Here is a 16,838-nt window from a genome sequence, read left to right on the forward strand (position 1 = left end):
ACAGTATTCTATTCTATTCCAGAGCAGGAGGTCGCGGGCCACAACTGACCACTGGTTGGGCACCCCTGGTTTAGACACTTTAATTGTTTGAAAACATCAGGATTTAAATGAGAAATGTTATTTTTTTAACATTTTGTTGCAAGTTTGTCTTTAACATCTTTTTATTTTGTTTTTTGAAAGATTATTTGAAGGATAAGCTGGACGACTATGTGAAACCTCTGCAGATTGTCAAAGTGGTCAGACAAAAAGAAAGAAAGGGGCTTATTTCAGCCAGACTGTTGGGCGCCGCTGTAGCAACAGGGGACACATTGACCTTTTTGGATGCACATTGTGAGTACAGAATGATTGTTTTGCAAAGCGATCTAAAAAAGTAATTCCTCTCTTAATTTAAAATCAGTAAATCAGTAAGTAAAGTTTCTTTCATAATACCTCTGGGAAGGGGTCAGCTTTATCCTGATTGCCTGGTGAAAGTGAGGAGTTTGCAATCAATGGTGCAAAGTAGCAGCCGAGATCAGGGTGGTCTCTAACCAGTTAGGTTGTCCATATGTTTTTTCTATTGATTGAGCAAACTGTAGCCCCTAGAGGAATACCAACACAAATACAAGTAGAATAGACCCATCTATATATGTATAATCGACCATGTAGATGCTATAGGGGCCCAGAGGAACAAAAGTCTCAAGCCCTGTACACACGATCGGATATCTGATGGAATCTAATCCGATGGATTTTTTCGTCGGATATCTGATGAAGGTGACTTTTATCAGTGTTGCCTACACACCATCGGTCAAAAATCCGACCGTGTCCAAACGCAGTGACGTAAAACACTACGACGTGCTGAGAAAATAAAGTTCAATGCTTCCGAGCATGTGTCAACTTAATTCTGAGCATGTGTAGATTTTTGACCGATTGACTTCCACACAGACGATCGTTTTTTTTTATCCATAGGAAAATTTTAAAACCTGTTCTATTTTTTTTTCACCGATGGTAAAACAAACCGATGGGGCCCACACACGATCGGTTTGTCTGATGAACACGGTCCGTTTTCATCAGACAAACCGATCGTGTGTACAGGGCTTAAAGCGGAGGTTTACCCTCAAATTTGACTTCATACGAATCATGTCTGCAGCCTTAATACATACCTTTATCGTTGTGTTTTTTTTCTCCGATCTGAACACTTACCTGTCTTCAGCCTCACTTCCGGGTCTTCTTCCCTGCGGGGAGTGGGCGTGTCGCTCCTTTTCCCTGACGAGGCGTAATTGGATGCTGTGCGCAAGGTCTCCTGGGAGTGACGTTACAACACTCACAGGAGACCAGCTCGAGTGTCACGTGACGCGGGATCCGGGTCACATGACGTGCAAAGCGTGTCATGTGACTAGGAATCCAGGAAGTGTTTGCTTGTGGGATTCAAATTGCCCACAAGCAAAATGGAAAAGGCCAGGACTCTTTTTTTAAAAGGTATCCTTTTTGGCGAAAACGGAGCGGACGGACGGACGGAGCGGCTAGCAGGTGAGTAGTACCTAGCTAGCTCTGTTACTAGGCTTTGGACATTTAAAAAAAAAAAAGCAAAGCCTGCGGAATCTCTGCTTTAATACTGTGTGGCTGCATAATGGCGAATAATTCGCATTAAATAAAGCAGTTTGTACTTCAGGTTCCTCTGGTCAGATTCCTGTAGCTTAAACTAGTAAATTGTTGTGCTACAATTTTAGCTATCCTGATTGCAGGATTAGGTTTAAAACATACTTGTGACATCTTGAAAGCTTATAAACTGAAACATTTTTAGGGACACTTTCTATTCTGTGTGGTGAGAAAGCATCTGTAGACGGGGCATAACTTTAATTACAGGTGGAATATTCATATATTGTGGGCGTGGCTGTACATGAAGCAAGAGAAGGAATGTGGCCTTGGTTTGACATATGCTAAATATTGGGCGTGGCTTAAATGGGGTGTAGTAAAATAGAGTCTGAACTGACTGTGTAGGACAGAGGTGTTGGAGGTGTGTGTGTGTGTGTGTGTGTGTGTGTGTGTGTGTATATATATATATATATATATATATATATATATATATATATATATATATATATATATATATATATATATATATATATACACAAAAAGAAGTACAGCGCTAATATATGATATAAAAAATATAAAGATACATAATTCTGAAAATATATATAATTAAGAACTCATCCCAAAACAAATAAAAAAAGGTGAAAAAAGTGGTATAGTAGAAGGGAAAATCTCAAAAGGCCACTCAGTGAAGAAGGGTTAAGTGGAAAAAGTCCAACATAAATCTTGTGATAAGAACAGCAATGAAGAGTGATCAAGTGAACGCCAATCTTCTACACTTAGGATAGATCTTCACACTGCACCCGTGAATTAGGACTGCCTGCTTACCAGAGGGAGAGACTGCTTTGCATCAGTCTCATAACACGCAGGGAAGTCAGGTCTCCCTAGAACCAGTCTGTATGGTGGCCGGATAGGACTCGGCAATGGATCCAGGATTGATGCAAAAACGATATAAAGAAAAGGACTCTCATAGCGTATTATGTATAAAATAAAAGGGATTTAATAAGGTAATGCACTTACAGTTAGAAGATGACAGTGCAGCATAAAGTGTACTGAAGTGCCAAGGTGTCTCCTCTCCAATGCCTCTCGCTACTCAGACAAAACACCGCCGACGCTACAGGACGGAACGCGATGACGTCACGGCACCCTATGAGGGTTTGTAGCTCCTCTAATGCCACAGGTCTCAATGCTTGGTCCCACTTCTAATGCCACAGGTCTCAATGCTTGGTCAAGCATTGAGACCTGTGGCATTAGAAGTGGGACCAAGCATTGAGACCTGTGGCATTAGACCCTTGTAGGGTGCCGTGACGTCATCGCGTTCAAGGTGGGTTTAAAGCAGAGTTCCAACCACAATTAGCATTTTTTAAATGTATGTCTTTTCATCATGCGTTTTTATAATATAAATCCGGTCACTTACTATTTTACAATCCGCTGCCGATCCGCATAGATATTCAAAAAAGATAGTTTATAAAGCTATGTCTACACCGTTGTCATTTTGCTTGTGGGCATTGTGAAGCCTACAAGCACTTACTTCCTGAAAGTCTTGGATGGGGAGTCATAATTGGACAGTGCACTGCATCCTGGGAAATGACACACATTTCCCAGGAGCATTAGAGAGAGATGATGTCAGAATCCTAGGTGGTTTCAAAGGCAGATTTCGTGGGACCGCATAGCAACAGGCATTTCCAGATGAGTAAAAAAAAAAAAAAAAAAAAAAAAAAATGTTTTCTTTTACCTTTTTAGGTCTAATGAGCACAATAATGAAAAAAATAAATTGGGATGGAAACTCCACTTTAAGACTGACCAAGAGGCTTCTTAACAATGTATTTATTGGCCCCTATTGCATATGATTACCCTTCCCCCAGGGTTCCTACCATTTAATAAAGTGATGTATTCTTTATCTTTCGCTCTATAACTGCGGTTAAAGGCTTGTCTTGTATTTTAGGATTACTGAACTTTTTTAGTTGCTGTAAAAGTCCAGCTGCTTTTAAATTTTACTATAGAGGACTTGTAATGAAAGGCTCAGCACATCCATTACAGGCTTTTAACATCACATTTTGTGAACACAAAACACTAATTATAAGTGCAAAGCAATTCCTGCGACTGGAAAGATCAAGTTGTGGTTGTGAAACGCCTGGCAGTCTTCATTGTGAAAAGAGAATGAAAGCATAATTCACATAGTTCATAGTACACCTCCTCTGCTTGTTCCAGGTGAGTGCTACCATGGTTGGCTGGAGCCATTACTGTCAAGAATTGCTGAGAATTACACTGCGGTGGTGAGCCCAGATATCTCCACTATAGATCTCAATACATTTGAGTTTCTCAAACCTTCCCCATATGGAAATAACCGCAATCGGGGGAACTTTGACTGGGGTCTGTCATTTGGATGGGAAAGTGTGCCCAGTTCCGAAAACAAGAAGAGGAAAGATGAGACCTATCCAATAAAGTAAGAAACCATCACGATGATACTGGTATAATGTGAATACTATGTGTAGCAACAAATGGAATTTAAAAGTATTCACGATTTCAAAATTAAGGATCATTTTTTTCTTAACCCAAGATTTAGACATCATTCACCCAGGATTCACACATCTTTATAATTTGATCTATTTGGGAACATGTGTGACATCTAGGTGAAAGTTGTGGGAAAATATGTATAAATATATAAGAAAGTAATTAAAACAGGAATGGTCCGTGTTATTGCATAGCAACTCATTACAATTGTGAATGTGCCTCAGACCATGGAGCCCCAGAGGTGTTCTATTGCAGTTCTTGGACATATAAATGCAAAGAGGCACATTCTAGATCAATAAAATGATCAGACCTTCGTAGGTATCTGCACCTTTTTTATTTTTTTTGATTGATCAATCTATATATTAAAACCGCAAATCTTCCTAAAGATGATTTCTGTTGTGTTTTTGTCCTTTCTATGTCATTATCACAGATTTTGTTTTTTTATTTCCTCCATTTATACAGGACTCCAACATTTGCTGGGGGGCTTTTTTCAATCTCTAAGGAATATTTTGAGCATATTGGAAGTTACGATGAAGATATGGAAATCTGGGGAGGCGAGAACATCGAAATGTCCTTTAGAGTAAGTATATTGTTGTAGTAATGTGGTTTCTGGTGGGCTGGAGGGAAGTGGTTGCTGGTGTTGAGTCTGATAATCATTGCTTTGTCCCCAGCTGTGTTTACTACAATGTGCTACTCCTGCCACATGAAGCTTGTGTTATTCTGTCTGCTTATTTGTTTTACTGAAGTTTTGATATGCAGAATTTATGAACAAGAGCATTAGAAATGGTTATGTAGAGAGTATGCTCCTGGGCAGCGTAACATATGTGATTTACGTTACACCGCCGCAGGTTTACAGCGTTAGTGCCTGATTCTCAGAACACTTACCTGTAAACTTGCGGCGGTGTATCGTAAAAGCGCTCGGCGCAAGCCCGCCCAATTCAAATGGGGCGGGCACCATTTAAATTAGGCGCGTTCCCGCGCCGAGCGTACTGCGCATGCTCCGTCGGGTAAATTACCCCGACGTGCATTGCGCTAAATGACGTCGCACCGACGTCATTTGCTTAGACGTTAACGTAAATGGCGTCCAGCGCCATTCACGGACGTCTTACACAAACGACGTAGATTTTTTAAATTTTGACGCGGGAACGACGGCCATACTTAACATTGGCTGCGCCTCCATAGACCCAGGGGCAACTTTACGCGTCGCAAAGGCTACGGAAACGACGTAAATTCTCTGCGTCGAGCGCGCGTACGTTCGGGAATCGTCGTAATTTGCTAATTTACATAAACGACGTCGGCGACACCTAGCGGTGGGAAAAAAAATTGCATTTAAGATCTGACAGCGTAAGAGCCTTACGCCTGTCAGATCTAATGGGTATCTATGCGTAACTGATTCTAAGAATCAGTCGCATAGATACCCGGGGCCAGATTAGGACTTACGACGGCTCAAATGGTGTTGCGCCGTCGTAACGCCTTTGAGAATCTGGGCCTATGTATTTTATAGTCTTCACATCATGAAAGTATGTGAAATGAGTGTGTGCCAAACATAAATCCTATGGTAAAAAAATACCTTTTACGTGTACCAAGTCGCAGTCATTCTTGCCATACAGTATTGAGATCTTGAGTTCAAATCTCAGCATGTACATTATCTGTGCGGAATTTATATTTGCTTTCCCTATCTGCTAATGTTTCCTGCCACAGTCCAAAATTATACTGGTAGAGTAATCAACCCAAACTGTCTCGGTTTTGTTATCCGTGAATATTTCCTTGACTGTCAGAAGGTATTAAAGTCCAATCTCCTATTATCTATTTTAATAGGGAAACTTTTTTTTGTTTTGCTATACAAAGGAAACAAGGGGAAAAAAAATGATTTTCTACATTCTGTTATAAAACCATATCCAATAAAATCGAATTTCTTTTATAAATTTAGGCCAATTTTATTTTGAAATGCAGTGTCCTCATATGACTGGTGTGGCAGTAATCAAACCATATTTTTTATATATATATATATATATATATATATATATATATATATATATATATATATATATATATATATATATATATATATAATATAATTTTTTTTTTTTTTTTTTTTTCTATTACATTTTTTTAAACCTTTTTTTATTATATTTCACAATTTTTTTTTTTTTTTTTTTTTTTTTTTACATATTAAACATACTTTCATCAGAGTAGTTCAGTGTTGCCATACTAACACTATACTACTCTGATTACTAGTGATCTGTGATTGGCTTCAGCTAATCACATGTTACAGGGTGCTGTGATTTGCCCAGGTACCATGTGATGGCTGTGGGCCAATCACAGCATAGGAAACACAGCTTTTATGAATGAATTCATTCATAGCAGCTTTGTCGACATTGTGATCACATAGCGCCCTTAACCTGGTACTGGCTGCATGACATGCATGTACATGATCCAGCCTGCCCATACCGGCTGCCTGCAGTAAAAGTACTGTGGGTGGTTGGCAAGTGGTTATCGGACACACAGCAGAATATAGTCCAACGACTCTGGGGATGATACAGGAGATGGCCATAGACTGTGGAAATAATCCAGACGATGGACAGAGATTGCAGACATGATACAAGAAGTGCTGAGAACCTGCAGACATGCTGCAGGAGACTGTGAACATGCTATAGGAGTTGAATACTGGGGGCATGCTTTAGGAGACAGTCATAGACTGGAGACATATTACATGGATGTCGTACCACTTCCTTAAACGGAATCTCTCTAAAACTAAGCTGGTAACGTGCCCCCCTCCATGACTTTTCCATCAAAATCAATAATGAAACTATCAATCCCTCCCCCTCATGCCAGGGTACTAGGTGTAATCTTTGACTCTAACCTGTCCTTTCAGCCCCAAATCCAATTACTGTTGAAAGCTTGTAGACTTCACCTCTGTAACATCTCTAAAATGTGCCCCTTTTTAACAAATGAAACCACCAAACTACTCATTCAATCCCTTGTTATCTCTCGCCTTGACTATTTCAACTCCCTTCTCCTTGGCCTGCCTCTCCATAGGCTATCCCCTCTTCAGTCTATCATGAATGCTGCTGCCAGACTTATCCACCTTGCCAACCGTTCAGTTTCTGCCACCCTCCCTGCCAATCCCTACACTGGCTCCTGATCACCCAGCAAATTAAATTCAAAATACTAACCACAACATACAAAGCCATTCACAACTCTGCCCCGAGCTACATCACCAATCTTGTCTCCAAATATCACCCAAAACATCCTCTATTCTCTTCTCAAGACCTCCTACTCTCAAGATCCTTTGTCTCCAGGATTTCTCCAGAGCCTCTCCAATCCTCTGGAACTCTCTCTATTTTTTTTTTTTTTTGTTTTGTTTAAAGTGTATTTTGTGCGTGTACTCGAGAGGACTGCAGGAGTTGGGAGTAGGCAGGGCTCCCCCAGAGGCAATCTGCCACCTTTCTCCATGCCCCGGGTGGCAATGGTGGGTGTGTGAGGGGGTCCTCCCACACAGCCCGTCCTGCCTGCTCCGCTTTGTAGCCCAACGGGGCAGAGGGACTCCCTATAAGGGAGTGAGAGGATCTAGCCCGCTCAACCAGCCCCGTTAGTCCTTCGCCTCTCTTTTTAGAAACCGCGTGGTCAAAGTGCGTGCATGTTAACCCAATTTCGAGTGCGTGTAAGTTTGGTGGTTTTTGTGGGAGGGGGGTTGGCGTACTAAGCGCAGGCTTACCTCGCATAGCACACCCACCGGGAGCCGGGCTGAGACCACCAAACTCAATTCACATGTAGCTGAGACCGGGATCGAACCCCTAGCTGCAGAGGTGAATGGCTTGTCAGCGCAGTGCCAATCTTGTTGAGCCACCGCAGCTCCCCGGGTGGAACTCTCTATTTCTCCCTCGTCTTCCAGGACGGCACGCTGAGAGTAGACTGGCCACCTGACAGGAAACACAATCAAAAAAAGAGGTTAAAAGGCCCCACCCTTCCCGTGTGCCTCAGTTTCTGATTGTGTTTCCCCTACAGCGAAACCGTTTTTTATTTTTCACCTGACCTAAGGCCTGGGGCTGGTGGTCCCCCCCCCGGAGTCTAGACCACAGGTACTGGGTGCTTTTGGGTCCGGTCAAGGTGCTTTGCACTTTCCCGGGGGGTGTCCCTTCTTTATGGTCCAGGGAGGCTGAAAGTGTTAACTGAGAAGAGTGCCTCCCTGGACGCCAGAGCCTCCTAGCTAGCAGGGCTTCCCTAGTGCTCTGAGGCGGCCGTTCCTCTCTCCCCCCCCCCTGTCTTCCCTCCTACCTTACAGGGAGACTTCCCTCTCTGCAGCGTGGTGTCGGCTGGGCTGGGCGCCGCTCCGAGCGGCGCCATCACTTGCTGGGCGCGCTTTGATGACGCGCACGACGTCGTGACGTCACTCCGCCCCTCCAAGATGGCGGCCTCCACCGGACGGATGCCGCATTTCGCTGCAGAGCACAGCAGAGGCAGAGCAACACGCAGCCGGGGAGAGAGAAGGGCCGGGCGCCCTCATCGTGGAGGATCGTCTGATAGACCTGGCTGCTGAGGAGTCCACCCGGGGTGAGTCCTCCTTGTGTTCGGGGGGGGGGGAATGAATGGCTGCACTGCCCCCCCCCCCCCCTTGTTGTAAAACCTCAGCTGTGAGAGTATGTTGCTAATGGGCCTTTCTATTTTACATTATGTTTTAGGAGAGGACCCTTCTGCCCAGGGGGAAGCCAGTAGATCTACTAAGCCCCCTAAAAAAATTAAGAAATGTGGGAATTGTAATGATAGACTCCCGACAGACTATAACAAGCCTTTTGCTCCAAGTGTATCCTTAAACTAGCTGGGAAAGAGACCTCGCAAATCATGAAGGATTTTCTTTCTGTGCAGTCAGAAATGCTTGCCACTCTCAAAGATTTTAAATCCTCCTTGAAAAGTAGGGAGTCTGATCCCCCTGTGCCTGGTCCTTCGTCCCAGGAGGGATCCACTTCTGCGCGGCCGGGTTCCCGCCAGCGAACTAGGAAGGCTCCTTCCTCTGACTCCGAGGATTCTGAGGTTACTCTTCAGGACGAGGGCCTGGCGGAAAGCCAGGCGGAGGAAGAGGACGAGGATGCCAGGTCAGGAAAATATATATTTTCCGCGGATGATATGGAGGGTCTTCTCGCAGCCATTTACGCCTTGAGAGTCCAAGTTACGGCCTTGTCCTATTTTTTGGACAGGAGCCTTTCTGGGGATCCTCTTATTAGGAGGTTTCTGACAGCTAGGGACAGGCTTTCCCCTATACAAGTGTCTAGAATTCCCCCTTGGGACCTCTCCCTAGTCTTGAATCAGCTATCTAAGGCACCATTCGAACCTATAGATAGTATTCCAATTAAATTACTTTCATTTAAGTTTACTTTTTTGTTGGCTATCACGTCTGCCAAAAGAGTTGGAGACATGCATGCTTTTTCCATTAAGGAACCCTTTCTTTGGGTTTTTGAAGACAGGGTGGTACTGAGTCAGGATCCTCTGTACCTGCCCAAAGTGGGCAGGTACAGAACTAAATTCCACAGATCCCAGGAGGTAGTCCTCCCTTCGTTTTGCGCAGATCCCAAGAATGAGAAGGAGGCTACTTTTCATTGCTTGGACGTAAGACGTTGTCTTTTGATTTATTTAGAGAGGGTAAGTGAGTTTAGGAATTCCCCTCATCTTTTGATTAATTTTTCTGGTCAGAAAAAGGGTCAGCAGGCAACGAAAGCTTCTATATCCAGATGGATCAGGCAGGCTATTTCTTTATCCTACACCTTAGCAGGTAGGCCAGTTCCTGTTATCAAGGCCCATTCCACCCGATCACTGGCAGCCTCCTGGGCAGAAAGAGCAGGAGCTTCCATAGAACAAATATGTAAAGCGGCGACCTGGTCAAGCCAGAATACGTTCGTCAGACATTACAGAGTCGAACTGCTGTCACCGCAAGATCTGATGTTTGGCAGGAAGGTCCTACAGACGGTGGTCCCGCCCTAAGGTAGGCCCGAAGATTGCTTGTTTTTCTCTCAGCGTGCCGTCCTGGAAGACGAGGGAGAAATGACCAGTTACACTTACCGGTAGCTGGATTTCTACGATGTCTTACAGGACGGCAGGCCTACTTCCCTCCCTGTTATTTACTGCTATCCGGAGTTATTTTTTGTTAGGTCCTAGGACCGTGTTCTAATAGCGGTTACTTATCTACAAACTGAGGCACACGGGAAGGGTGGGGCCTTTTAACCTCTTTTTTTGATTGTGTTTCCTGTCAGGTGGCCAGTCTACTCTCAGCGTGCCGTCCTGTAAGACATCGTAGAAATCCAGCTACCGGTAAGTGTAACTGGTCATTTCAACCTGTCTGGCTATCTCATACTCTGGCTGCCTTTTGGGCAGTCCCTGAAAACTCACCTCTTCAGGGAAGCCTATCACACCTCCAACTAATCTTTTACCACTTCCATCAGCTCATTCCCCACAGTCACAACCTTTTGTACCACCTCCCCCACCCTATTGGATTGTAAGCTCTTCTGAGCAGGGCCCTCTTAAACCTCTTGTGTTTTTTTAATGTATCGTAACTGTATGGTCTCCCTTTTTATATTGTAAAGTGCTGCATAAACTGTTTTGGCGCTATATAAATTCTGTATAATAATATTACATGAGGTAGCTAGAAATCGCTAGTATAACAAGGCAACAGGGAACACAGATTAGCATCAAGGATTCCTGGGGGCCGTAAAAAAGTGACCAAAGCGCCACAGGTTGGGCACCAGGGTTTTTATATGTACCATATTTATTGGGGTATAGCGCGCTCCCGCGTATATCGCGCACTCCTAAAGTTGCCCGAAATTCCTGTGGGAAAAAGTTTTTTTGTACTTAGTTTTGGTGTCTTGCGCGGCGGCCTCGTCGGGTGCGGCGTCCCTCTGCGGCTTCGGGTGTCCTCTTCGTTGGGTCCGGCGTCCTTCTGCGGCGTCCTCCCCGCTCGTTTCCCGCGCCGAGTTTGAATACTGCGCCGACATATACAGAGTGCAGTACACTCGTGTATGGTCAGATGGGCTCGGCTACTCTCGCACTGAAGTCCTGTACGTCCAGGACGTCAGCGCGAGAGGAGCCGAGACTGCCCGACTATACACGAGTGTACTGCGCTCGGTATATGTTGGCGCAGTATTCGAACTCGACGCGGAAAAGCGGGTATCGCCGTATATCGCGCACCCAGGGCAAAAAAGTGTGCGGTATACGCTGATAAATACGGTATATAAAAAGCACTTTAGGAGTGAGGCTATTGCAGTAATTTTTGTATTTTATTTTTTTGTTTAAGGCTTTAACAAGGACTGTTCGATATAACAACCATTTCAATCATGACTTAGAATTGTGATATGTGAAGAATGTTTTAGACCAGTGTGTGGGCAGGCTAGAGACATTTGAATGTACTGATTACAAGACTTCCAACAGCTGTGTCAAGACATGTTGGTCTTTGCGAGGAAGTCGTAAAATCCTTTAGAAGACTAAAAACCGCTATCAGTGTGGTTGTGACTGTGTGAGTGTTTTTCTTTCCAAGGTTCAAATAGTGGATATCCTCCAGATTACACAACAGCACTGTCCTGATATTAATATAGAATTATATCTTTAGAATTATAGGGCCAGATTCACGTAGAATCGCGGCGGCGTAACTTATCCTAGATAGGTTACACCGCCGCAATTTTTGATCGCAAGTGCCTGATTCACAAAGCACTTGCGATGAAAACTACGCCGGCGGCCTCCGGCGCAAGGCGGGCCAATTCAAATGGGCGTGTGCCATTTAAATTAGGCGCGCTCCCGCGCCGGACCTACTGCGCATGCTCCGTTTCTTAACTCCCGCCGTGCTTTGCGCGCCGTGATGTCATTTTTTCAAACGGCGACGCGCGTAGCGTACTTCCGTATTCCCGGACCTGTTACGCAAACTACGTTATTTTTTAAATTTCGACTTGGGAACGACGGCCATACTTTAGACAGCAATACGTTTGCTGACTAAAGTTAGGGCACCTAAAACGACGACTAACTTTGCGACGGGAAACTAGACTAGCGGCGACGTAGCGAACGCGAAAATCCGCTGTGAATCGCCGTAACTCCTTATTTGCATACCCGACGCTGGTTTACGACACAAACTCCCCCCAGCGGCGGCCGCGGTATTGCATCCTAAGATCCGACAGTGTAAAACAATTACACCTGTCGGATCTTATGGATATCTATGCGTAACTGATTCTATGAATCAGTCGCATAGATAGAAACAGAGATACGACGGCGTATCAGGAGATACACTGTCGTATCTCTTTGGTGAATCTGGCCCTATATCTTTAGAATTATAGTGCCTTGAAAAAGTATTCATACCTTTTTTGATATTTTACAGTTTTGGTTGTAACATGAGAAAATTTGGAAATGTATTTATGTGATGGATCAACACAAAGTGGCACATAATTGTAAAGTGGAAGGAAGATGAGGGTTTCCAATATTTTTTTTTTATTTTTTTTTTTTTATTTACAAATAAATATGTGAAAAGTGTGACATGCATTTGTCTTCGATTCGCCCCTCCCCCCCCCCCCTTTACTCTGCTACCACTAACTAAAATCTAGTGCAAGCAATTACCTTTAGAAGACGACTAATTGGTAAATAGAGTCCACCTGTGTGCAATTTAATCTCAGTACATGAATACAGCGGTTCTGTGAAGCCCTCAGATATTTTTTAGAGAACCTTGGTAAACAAACAGCATTATGAAGGCCAAGGAACACACCAGACAGGTCAGGGATACAGTTGTGGAGAAGTTTAAAGCAGGTTTAGGTTATAAAAAAATATCCCAAGCTTTGAACATCGCACGGAGCTCTGTTCAATCCACTGTTCAATCCATCATTCGAAAATGGAAAGAGTTCGACAACTGCAAACTTAAAAAGACATGGTTGTCCACCTAAACTGACAGGCCAGGCAAGGAGAGCATTAAACTGGATGTAAACCAGATTCATGAAACTTGATCTGGACATGTATATCTGCAGTGTTTTATTATCTCTCTTCAAAGCACTAAGTCCTGTGGCTTTCTCCTGTTCTTTTCTTCTGTTATCAGCATGTCTGGCAAGTTATCTGACACGTGATAAAACTTGGCTGAATTTTGTGTCAGGGTGGGTGCTATAAATAGAGTAGCAGAAAGCTTCTCTACTCACAGGACAGCTCTATAAAAGTCTCTGTCTATGTGGAGGGGGGGTTAGTGTACCTTTTCTCCAATCGGCTGTCTCCCAGTGTAATCTAACACTACGCTGCTACTGCTGAATGAGGAAGTGAAAATTCTACCACAATGTGCACCTTCTTAACAGTATATAAAGCTGAAGACAGCAGATATACATGTAAAACTTATGTAGGAGGATTTATTTCATGTCTGTGTATCATCTGAGGCTGTTCCCTTCAATGGATATATGTAAGGGTTTACATCCACTTTATTCAGAGAAGCAGCCAAGAGGCCCATGGTAACTCTGGAGGAGCTGCAGAGATCCACAGCTCAGGTGGCAGAATCTGTCCATAGGACAACTATTGGTCGTGCACTCCACAAATCTGTAATTTTATGGAAGAGTGGCAAGAAGAAAGCCATTGTTGAAAGTTAACTATAAGAAGTCCTGTTTGCAGTTTGTGAGAAGCCATGTGGGGGACACGGCAAACATGTGAAAGAAGGTGCTCTGGTCAGCTGAGATCAAAATGTAACTTTTTGGCCTAAAAGCAAAATGCTATGTGTGGCGGAAAACTAACACTGCACATCACCCTGAACACACCATTCCCTACATGAAACATGGTGGTGGCAGCATCATGTTGTAAGGCAATCTTAGAAGAAAACCTGTTAGTCTGCAAAAGACTCGAGACTGGGGTGGAGGTTCATCTTCCAGCAGGTAACGACCCTAAATGTACAGCCAAAGCTACAATAGAATGGTTTCGATCAAAGCATATTCATATGTTAGAATGGCCCAGTCAAAGTCCAGACCTAAATCCAATTGAGAATCTGTGGCAAGACTAGAAAATTGCTGTTTTCACAGACGCTCTCCATCCAATCTGACGGAGCTTGAGCTATTTTGCAAAGAAGAATGGGCAAAAATGTCACTCTCTAGATTTGCAAAGCTGGTAGAGACATCCCCAAAAAGGCTTGCAGCTGTAATTGCAGCGAAAGGGGGTTCTACAAAGTATTGACTCAGAGGGGGTTGAATACAAATGCACGCCACACTTTTCACATATTTTATTTGTGACACATTTTGAAATCCATTTATCATTTTCCTTCCACTTCACAATTATGTGCTACTTTGTGGTATTCGATCGCATAAAATCCCAAGGAAATATATTTACGTTTTTGGGTGTAACATGACAAGATGTGGAAAATTTCAAGGGGTATGAATACTTTTTTCAAGGCACTGTATATGGCAATATAGAAATGAGATACATTGGCTTAGAAACAAGTGTTTATCTGTGGCACAGCAAGCCCTCTATCTCTAGCCAAAACCTAGTTTGATGGGGTCATATTACCAGTGACCTACAGAAAGCATTTTAACCACTTCAATACCGGCCCATTGTCATATGACGTCCACAAAGGACCGCTACCATTCCGGGTGGACGTCATATGACGTCCTGGGCTTTGTGGGGGGATATCTGAATGATGCCTGCAGCTAGAGGCATCATTCAGATATCCTTCTCTTCTGCCGGAGATTCTGTGCAACATAAGAATGATCATAGCAGCGGTTCTGCCGATTGATCGTTCTTATAGGCGGCGGGAGGGGACATCCCCCCCCCCTCCCGCCGCCATCCGGTGCTTCTCCGGGCTCTCCCGTGCCATCGCGGGCCCAGAGAACGAATCGTCCGGCACTGGCAGGAAGCATAGAGATGACTGGTGACCAGATGGTCACCAGTCATCTCTATGACCGTCGGAGGACCCGGGCGCGATGTGATGACGTCACGCCCGGGTCCCCGTAAGTAAACAAAGCCGCGATTGCGGCTGCTAAGCAACAGTAATCATGAAATCTGTGAATTTTTTTTCACCGATTTCATGCTTTCCAGCCTGGAGGAGAGATGTGGGGTCCTATTGACCCCGCATCTCTCCATAAAGAGTACCTGTCACACACATTCCCATTACAAGGGATGTTTACATTCCTTGTAATAGGAATAAAAGTGATAATAAAAAATAAAAAATAAAAAAAAAAGTGTAAATAAATATGTAAACATATGTAAACGCCGTTTAAACCACATATGTGAGGTATCGCCGCGTGCGTTGGAGTGCCAGAAATAATTCTAGCACTAGATCTCCTCTGTAAATCTAAACTGGTAACCTGTAAAAATGTTCAAAGCGTTGCCTATGGAGATTTTTAAGTACCGAAGTTTAGCGCTATTCCATGAGTGTGCGCAATTTTTAAAGTGTGACATGTTGGGTATCTATTTACTCGGTGTAACAGCATCTTTCATATTTTACAAAAAAATTGGGCTAACTTTACTGTTTTGTTATTTTTTTAATTCATGAAAAAAAAAAAAGGCGTTTGAAAAATTATTGCGCAAATACCGTGCAAGATAAAACGTTTCAATGACCGTCGTTTTATTCCCTAGGGTGTCTGCTAAAAAAACATATATAATGTTTGGGGGTTCTGCGTAATTTGCTAGCAAAAAAATTATGATTTGTACATGTAGGAGAGAAGTGCCAGAATAGGCCTAGTATTGATGTGTGTATAAAAGCCCTGTATGGAAGTGGTTAAAACATTTTTAAACGTCTATTTAAAGAAGACCAAGATGGGTAATGTTCTTATTGGTAACCTAGCCTAAAATTGCTCATGATTTAGGTTTAAAAAGGTTAGTTCACAAATAGTAATAGGATAGTTTATAGCTTGAGCCAGATAGTCCACAGCTTCTTGGATACACCAAAAATAAGATTTGTCTGCCACCAGTCCAATAGCTGCCTCTGTCTATCTGGGAGTTTGTATCCATCTATCCATGTTCCAATAATTTACGTTGCATTCTCCATAGCATAAAACAGCAAGGTGTGTTTTAAAAAGGCAATGGTCAAGTCCAGGAACCCAACAGGATCTTCAAGTGAGGTTTCTTTCCAAAGTTTCCAGCATCTCTGAAATACTGAAATAATAGTTCTGGTTGGACCTTGTCTGCACAGGGTCACATGTATTTTCAACATACCTCCAAAGAAAGACTAACTAAACGTTTCTGCTATCAGACTGCGGCAAATATTCAAACACTTCCATGTGTGTGAATACCTGCTTACCCCCACCACTTACTTTGTTTTTTTCCCCTCTGGCTTGTATGTCATTACAGGATGTGTGTCCAGAAGAATGAACCACAGTACCTGTCTGCAAGAATGTGTTTCCAGCACGACGGCATCGCGTTGATTCTCTGCGACAGGGTGCCGACATCTCGCACTCGCGGGAATAGGAAATGCACATTCCAGCGAGCGTGACATAGAAGCGACGGGGATCCAACTTGGATTCCCGCCAATTCTAGCCACGGCGTTTGGTATGAATCATGAGGAGAACTCCACGCCAAATTTTTAATAAAAAAACGGTATGGGGTTCCCCTCCAGGGGCATACCAGGCCCTTAGGTCTGGTATGGATTGTAAGGAGAACCCCCTACGCCGAAAAAACGGCGTGGGGGTTCCCCCACAATCCATATCGGACCCGTATCCGAGCATGCCGTCCGGCCGGTAAGGAAAGGAGTGGGGACGAGCAAGCGGGTGCTCTGAGGCAGGGGGGTGCCCTGCGGCCCCCCCCACCCCAAAGCACCCTGTCCCCATGTTGAT

At 43.8% G+C, this 16,838-nt stretch overlaps 1 protein-coding gene across 1 annotated transcript in view; it reads left to right on the forward strand.

Moving 5' to 3' along the window:
- The window catches only part of GALNT3 (polypeptide N-acetylgalactosaminyltransferase 3), an 81,588-nt gene that overhangs the window by 51,041 nt on the left and 13,709 nt on the right, over positions 1-16,838 (forward strand). The window contains exons 4-6 of the mRNA XM_040357829.1: positions 181-330; positions 3,781-4,015; positions 4,546-4,663. Of these exons, the coding sequence (XP_040213763.1) occupies positions 181-330; positions 3,781-4,015; positions 4,546-4,663 (503 nt within the window). The remainder of the gene's footprint in view (positions 1-180; positions 331-3,780; positions 4,016-4,545; positions 4,664-16,838) is intronic.

The sequence above is a fragment of the Rana temporaria genome, chromosome 6 (assembly GCF_905171775.1).
Source record: "Rana temporaria chromosome 6, aRanTem1.1, whole genome shotgun sequence".
Classification (NCBI taxonomy): Eukaryota; Metazoa; Chordata; class Amphibia; order Anura; family Ranidae; genus Rana; species Rana temporaria.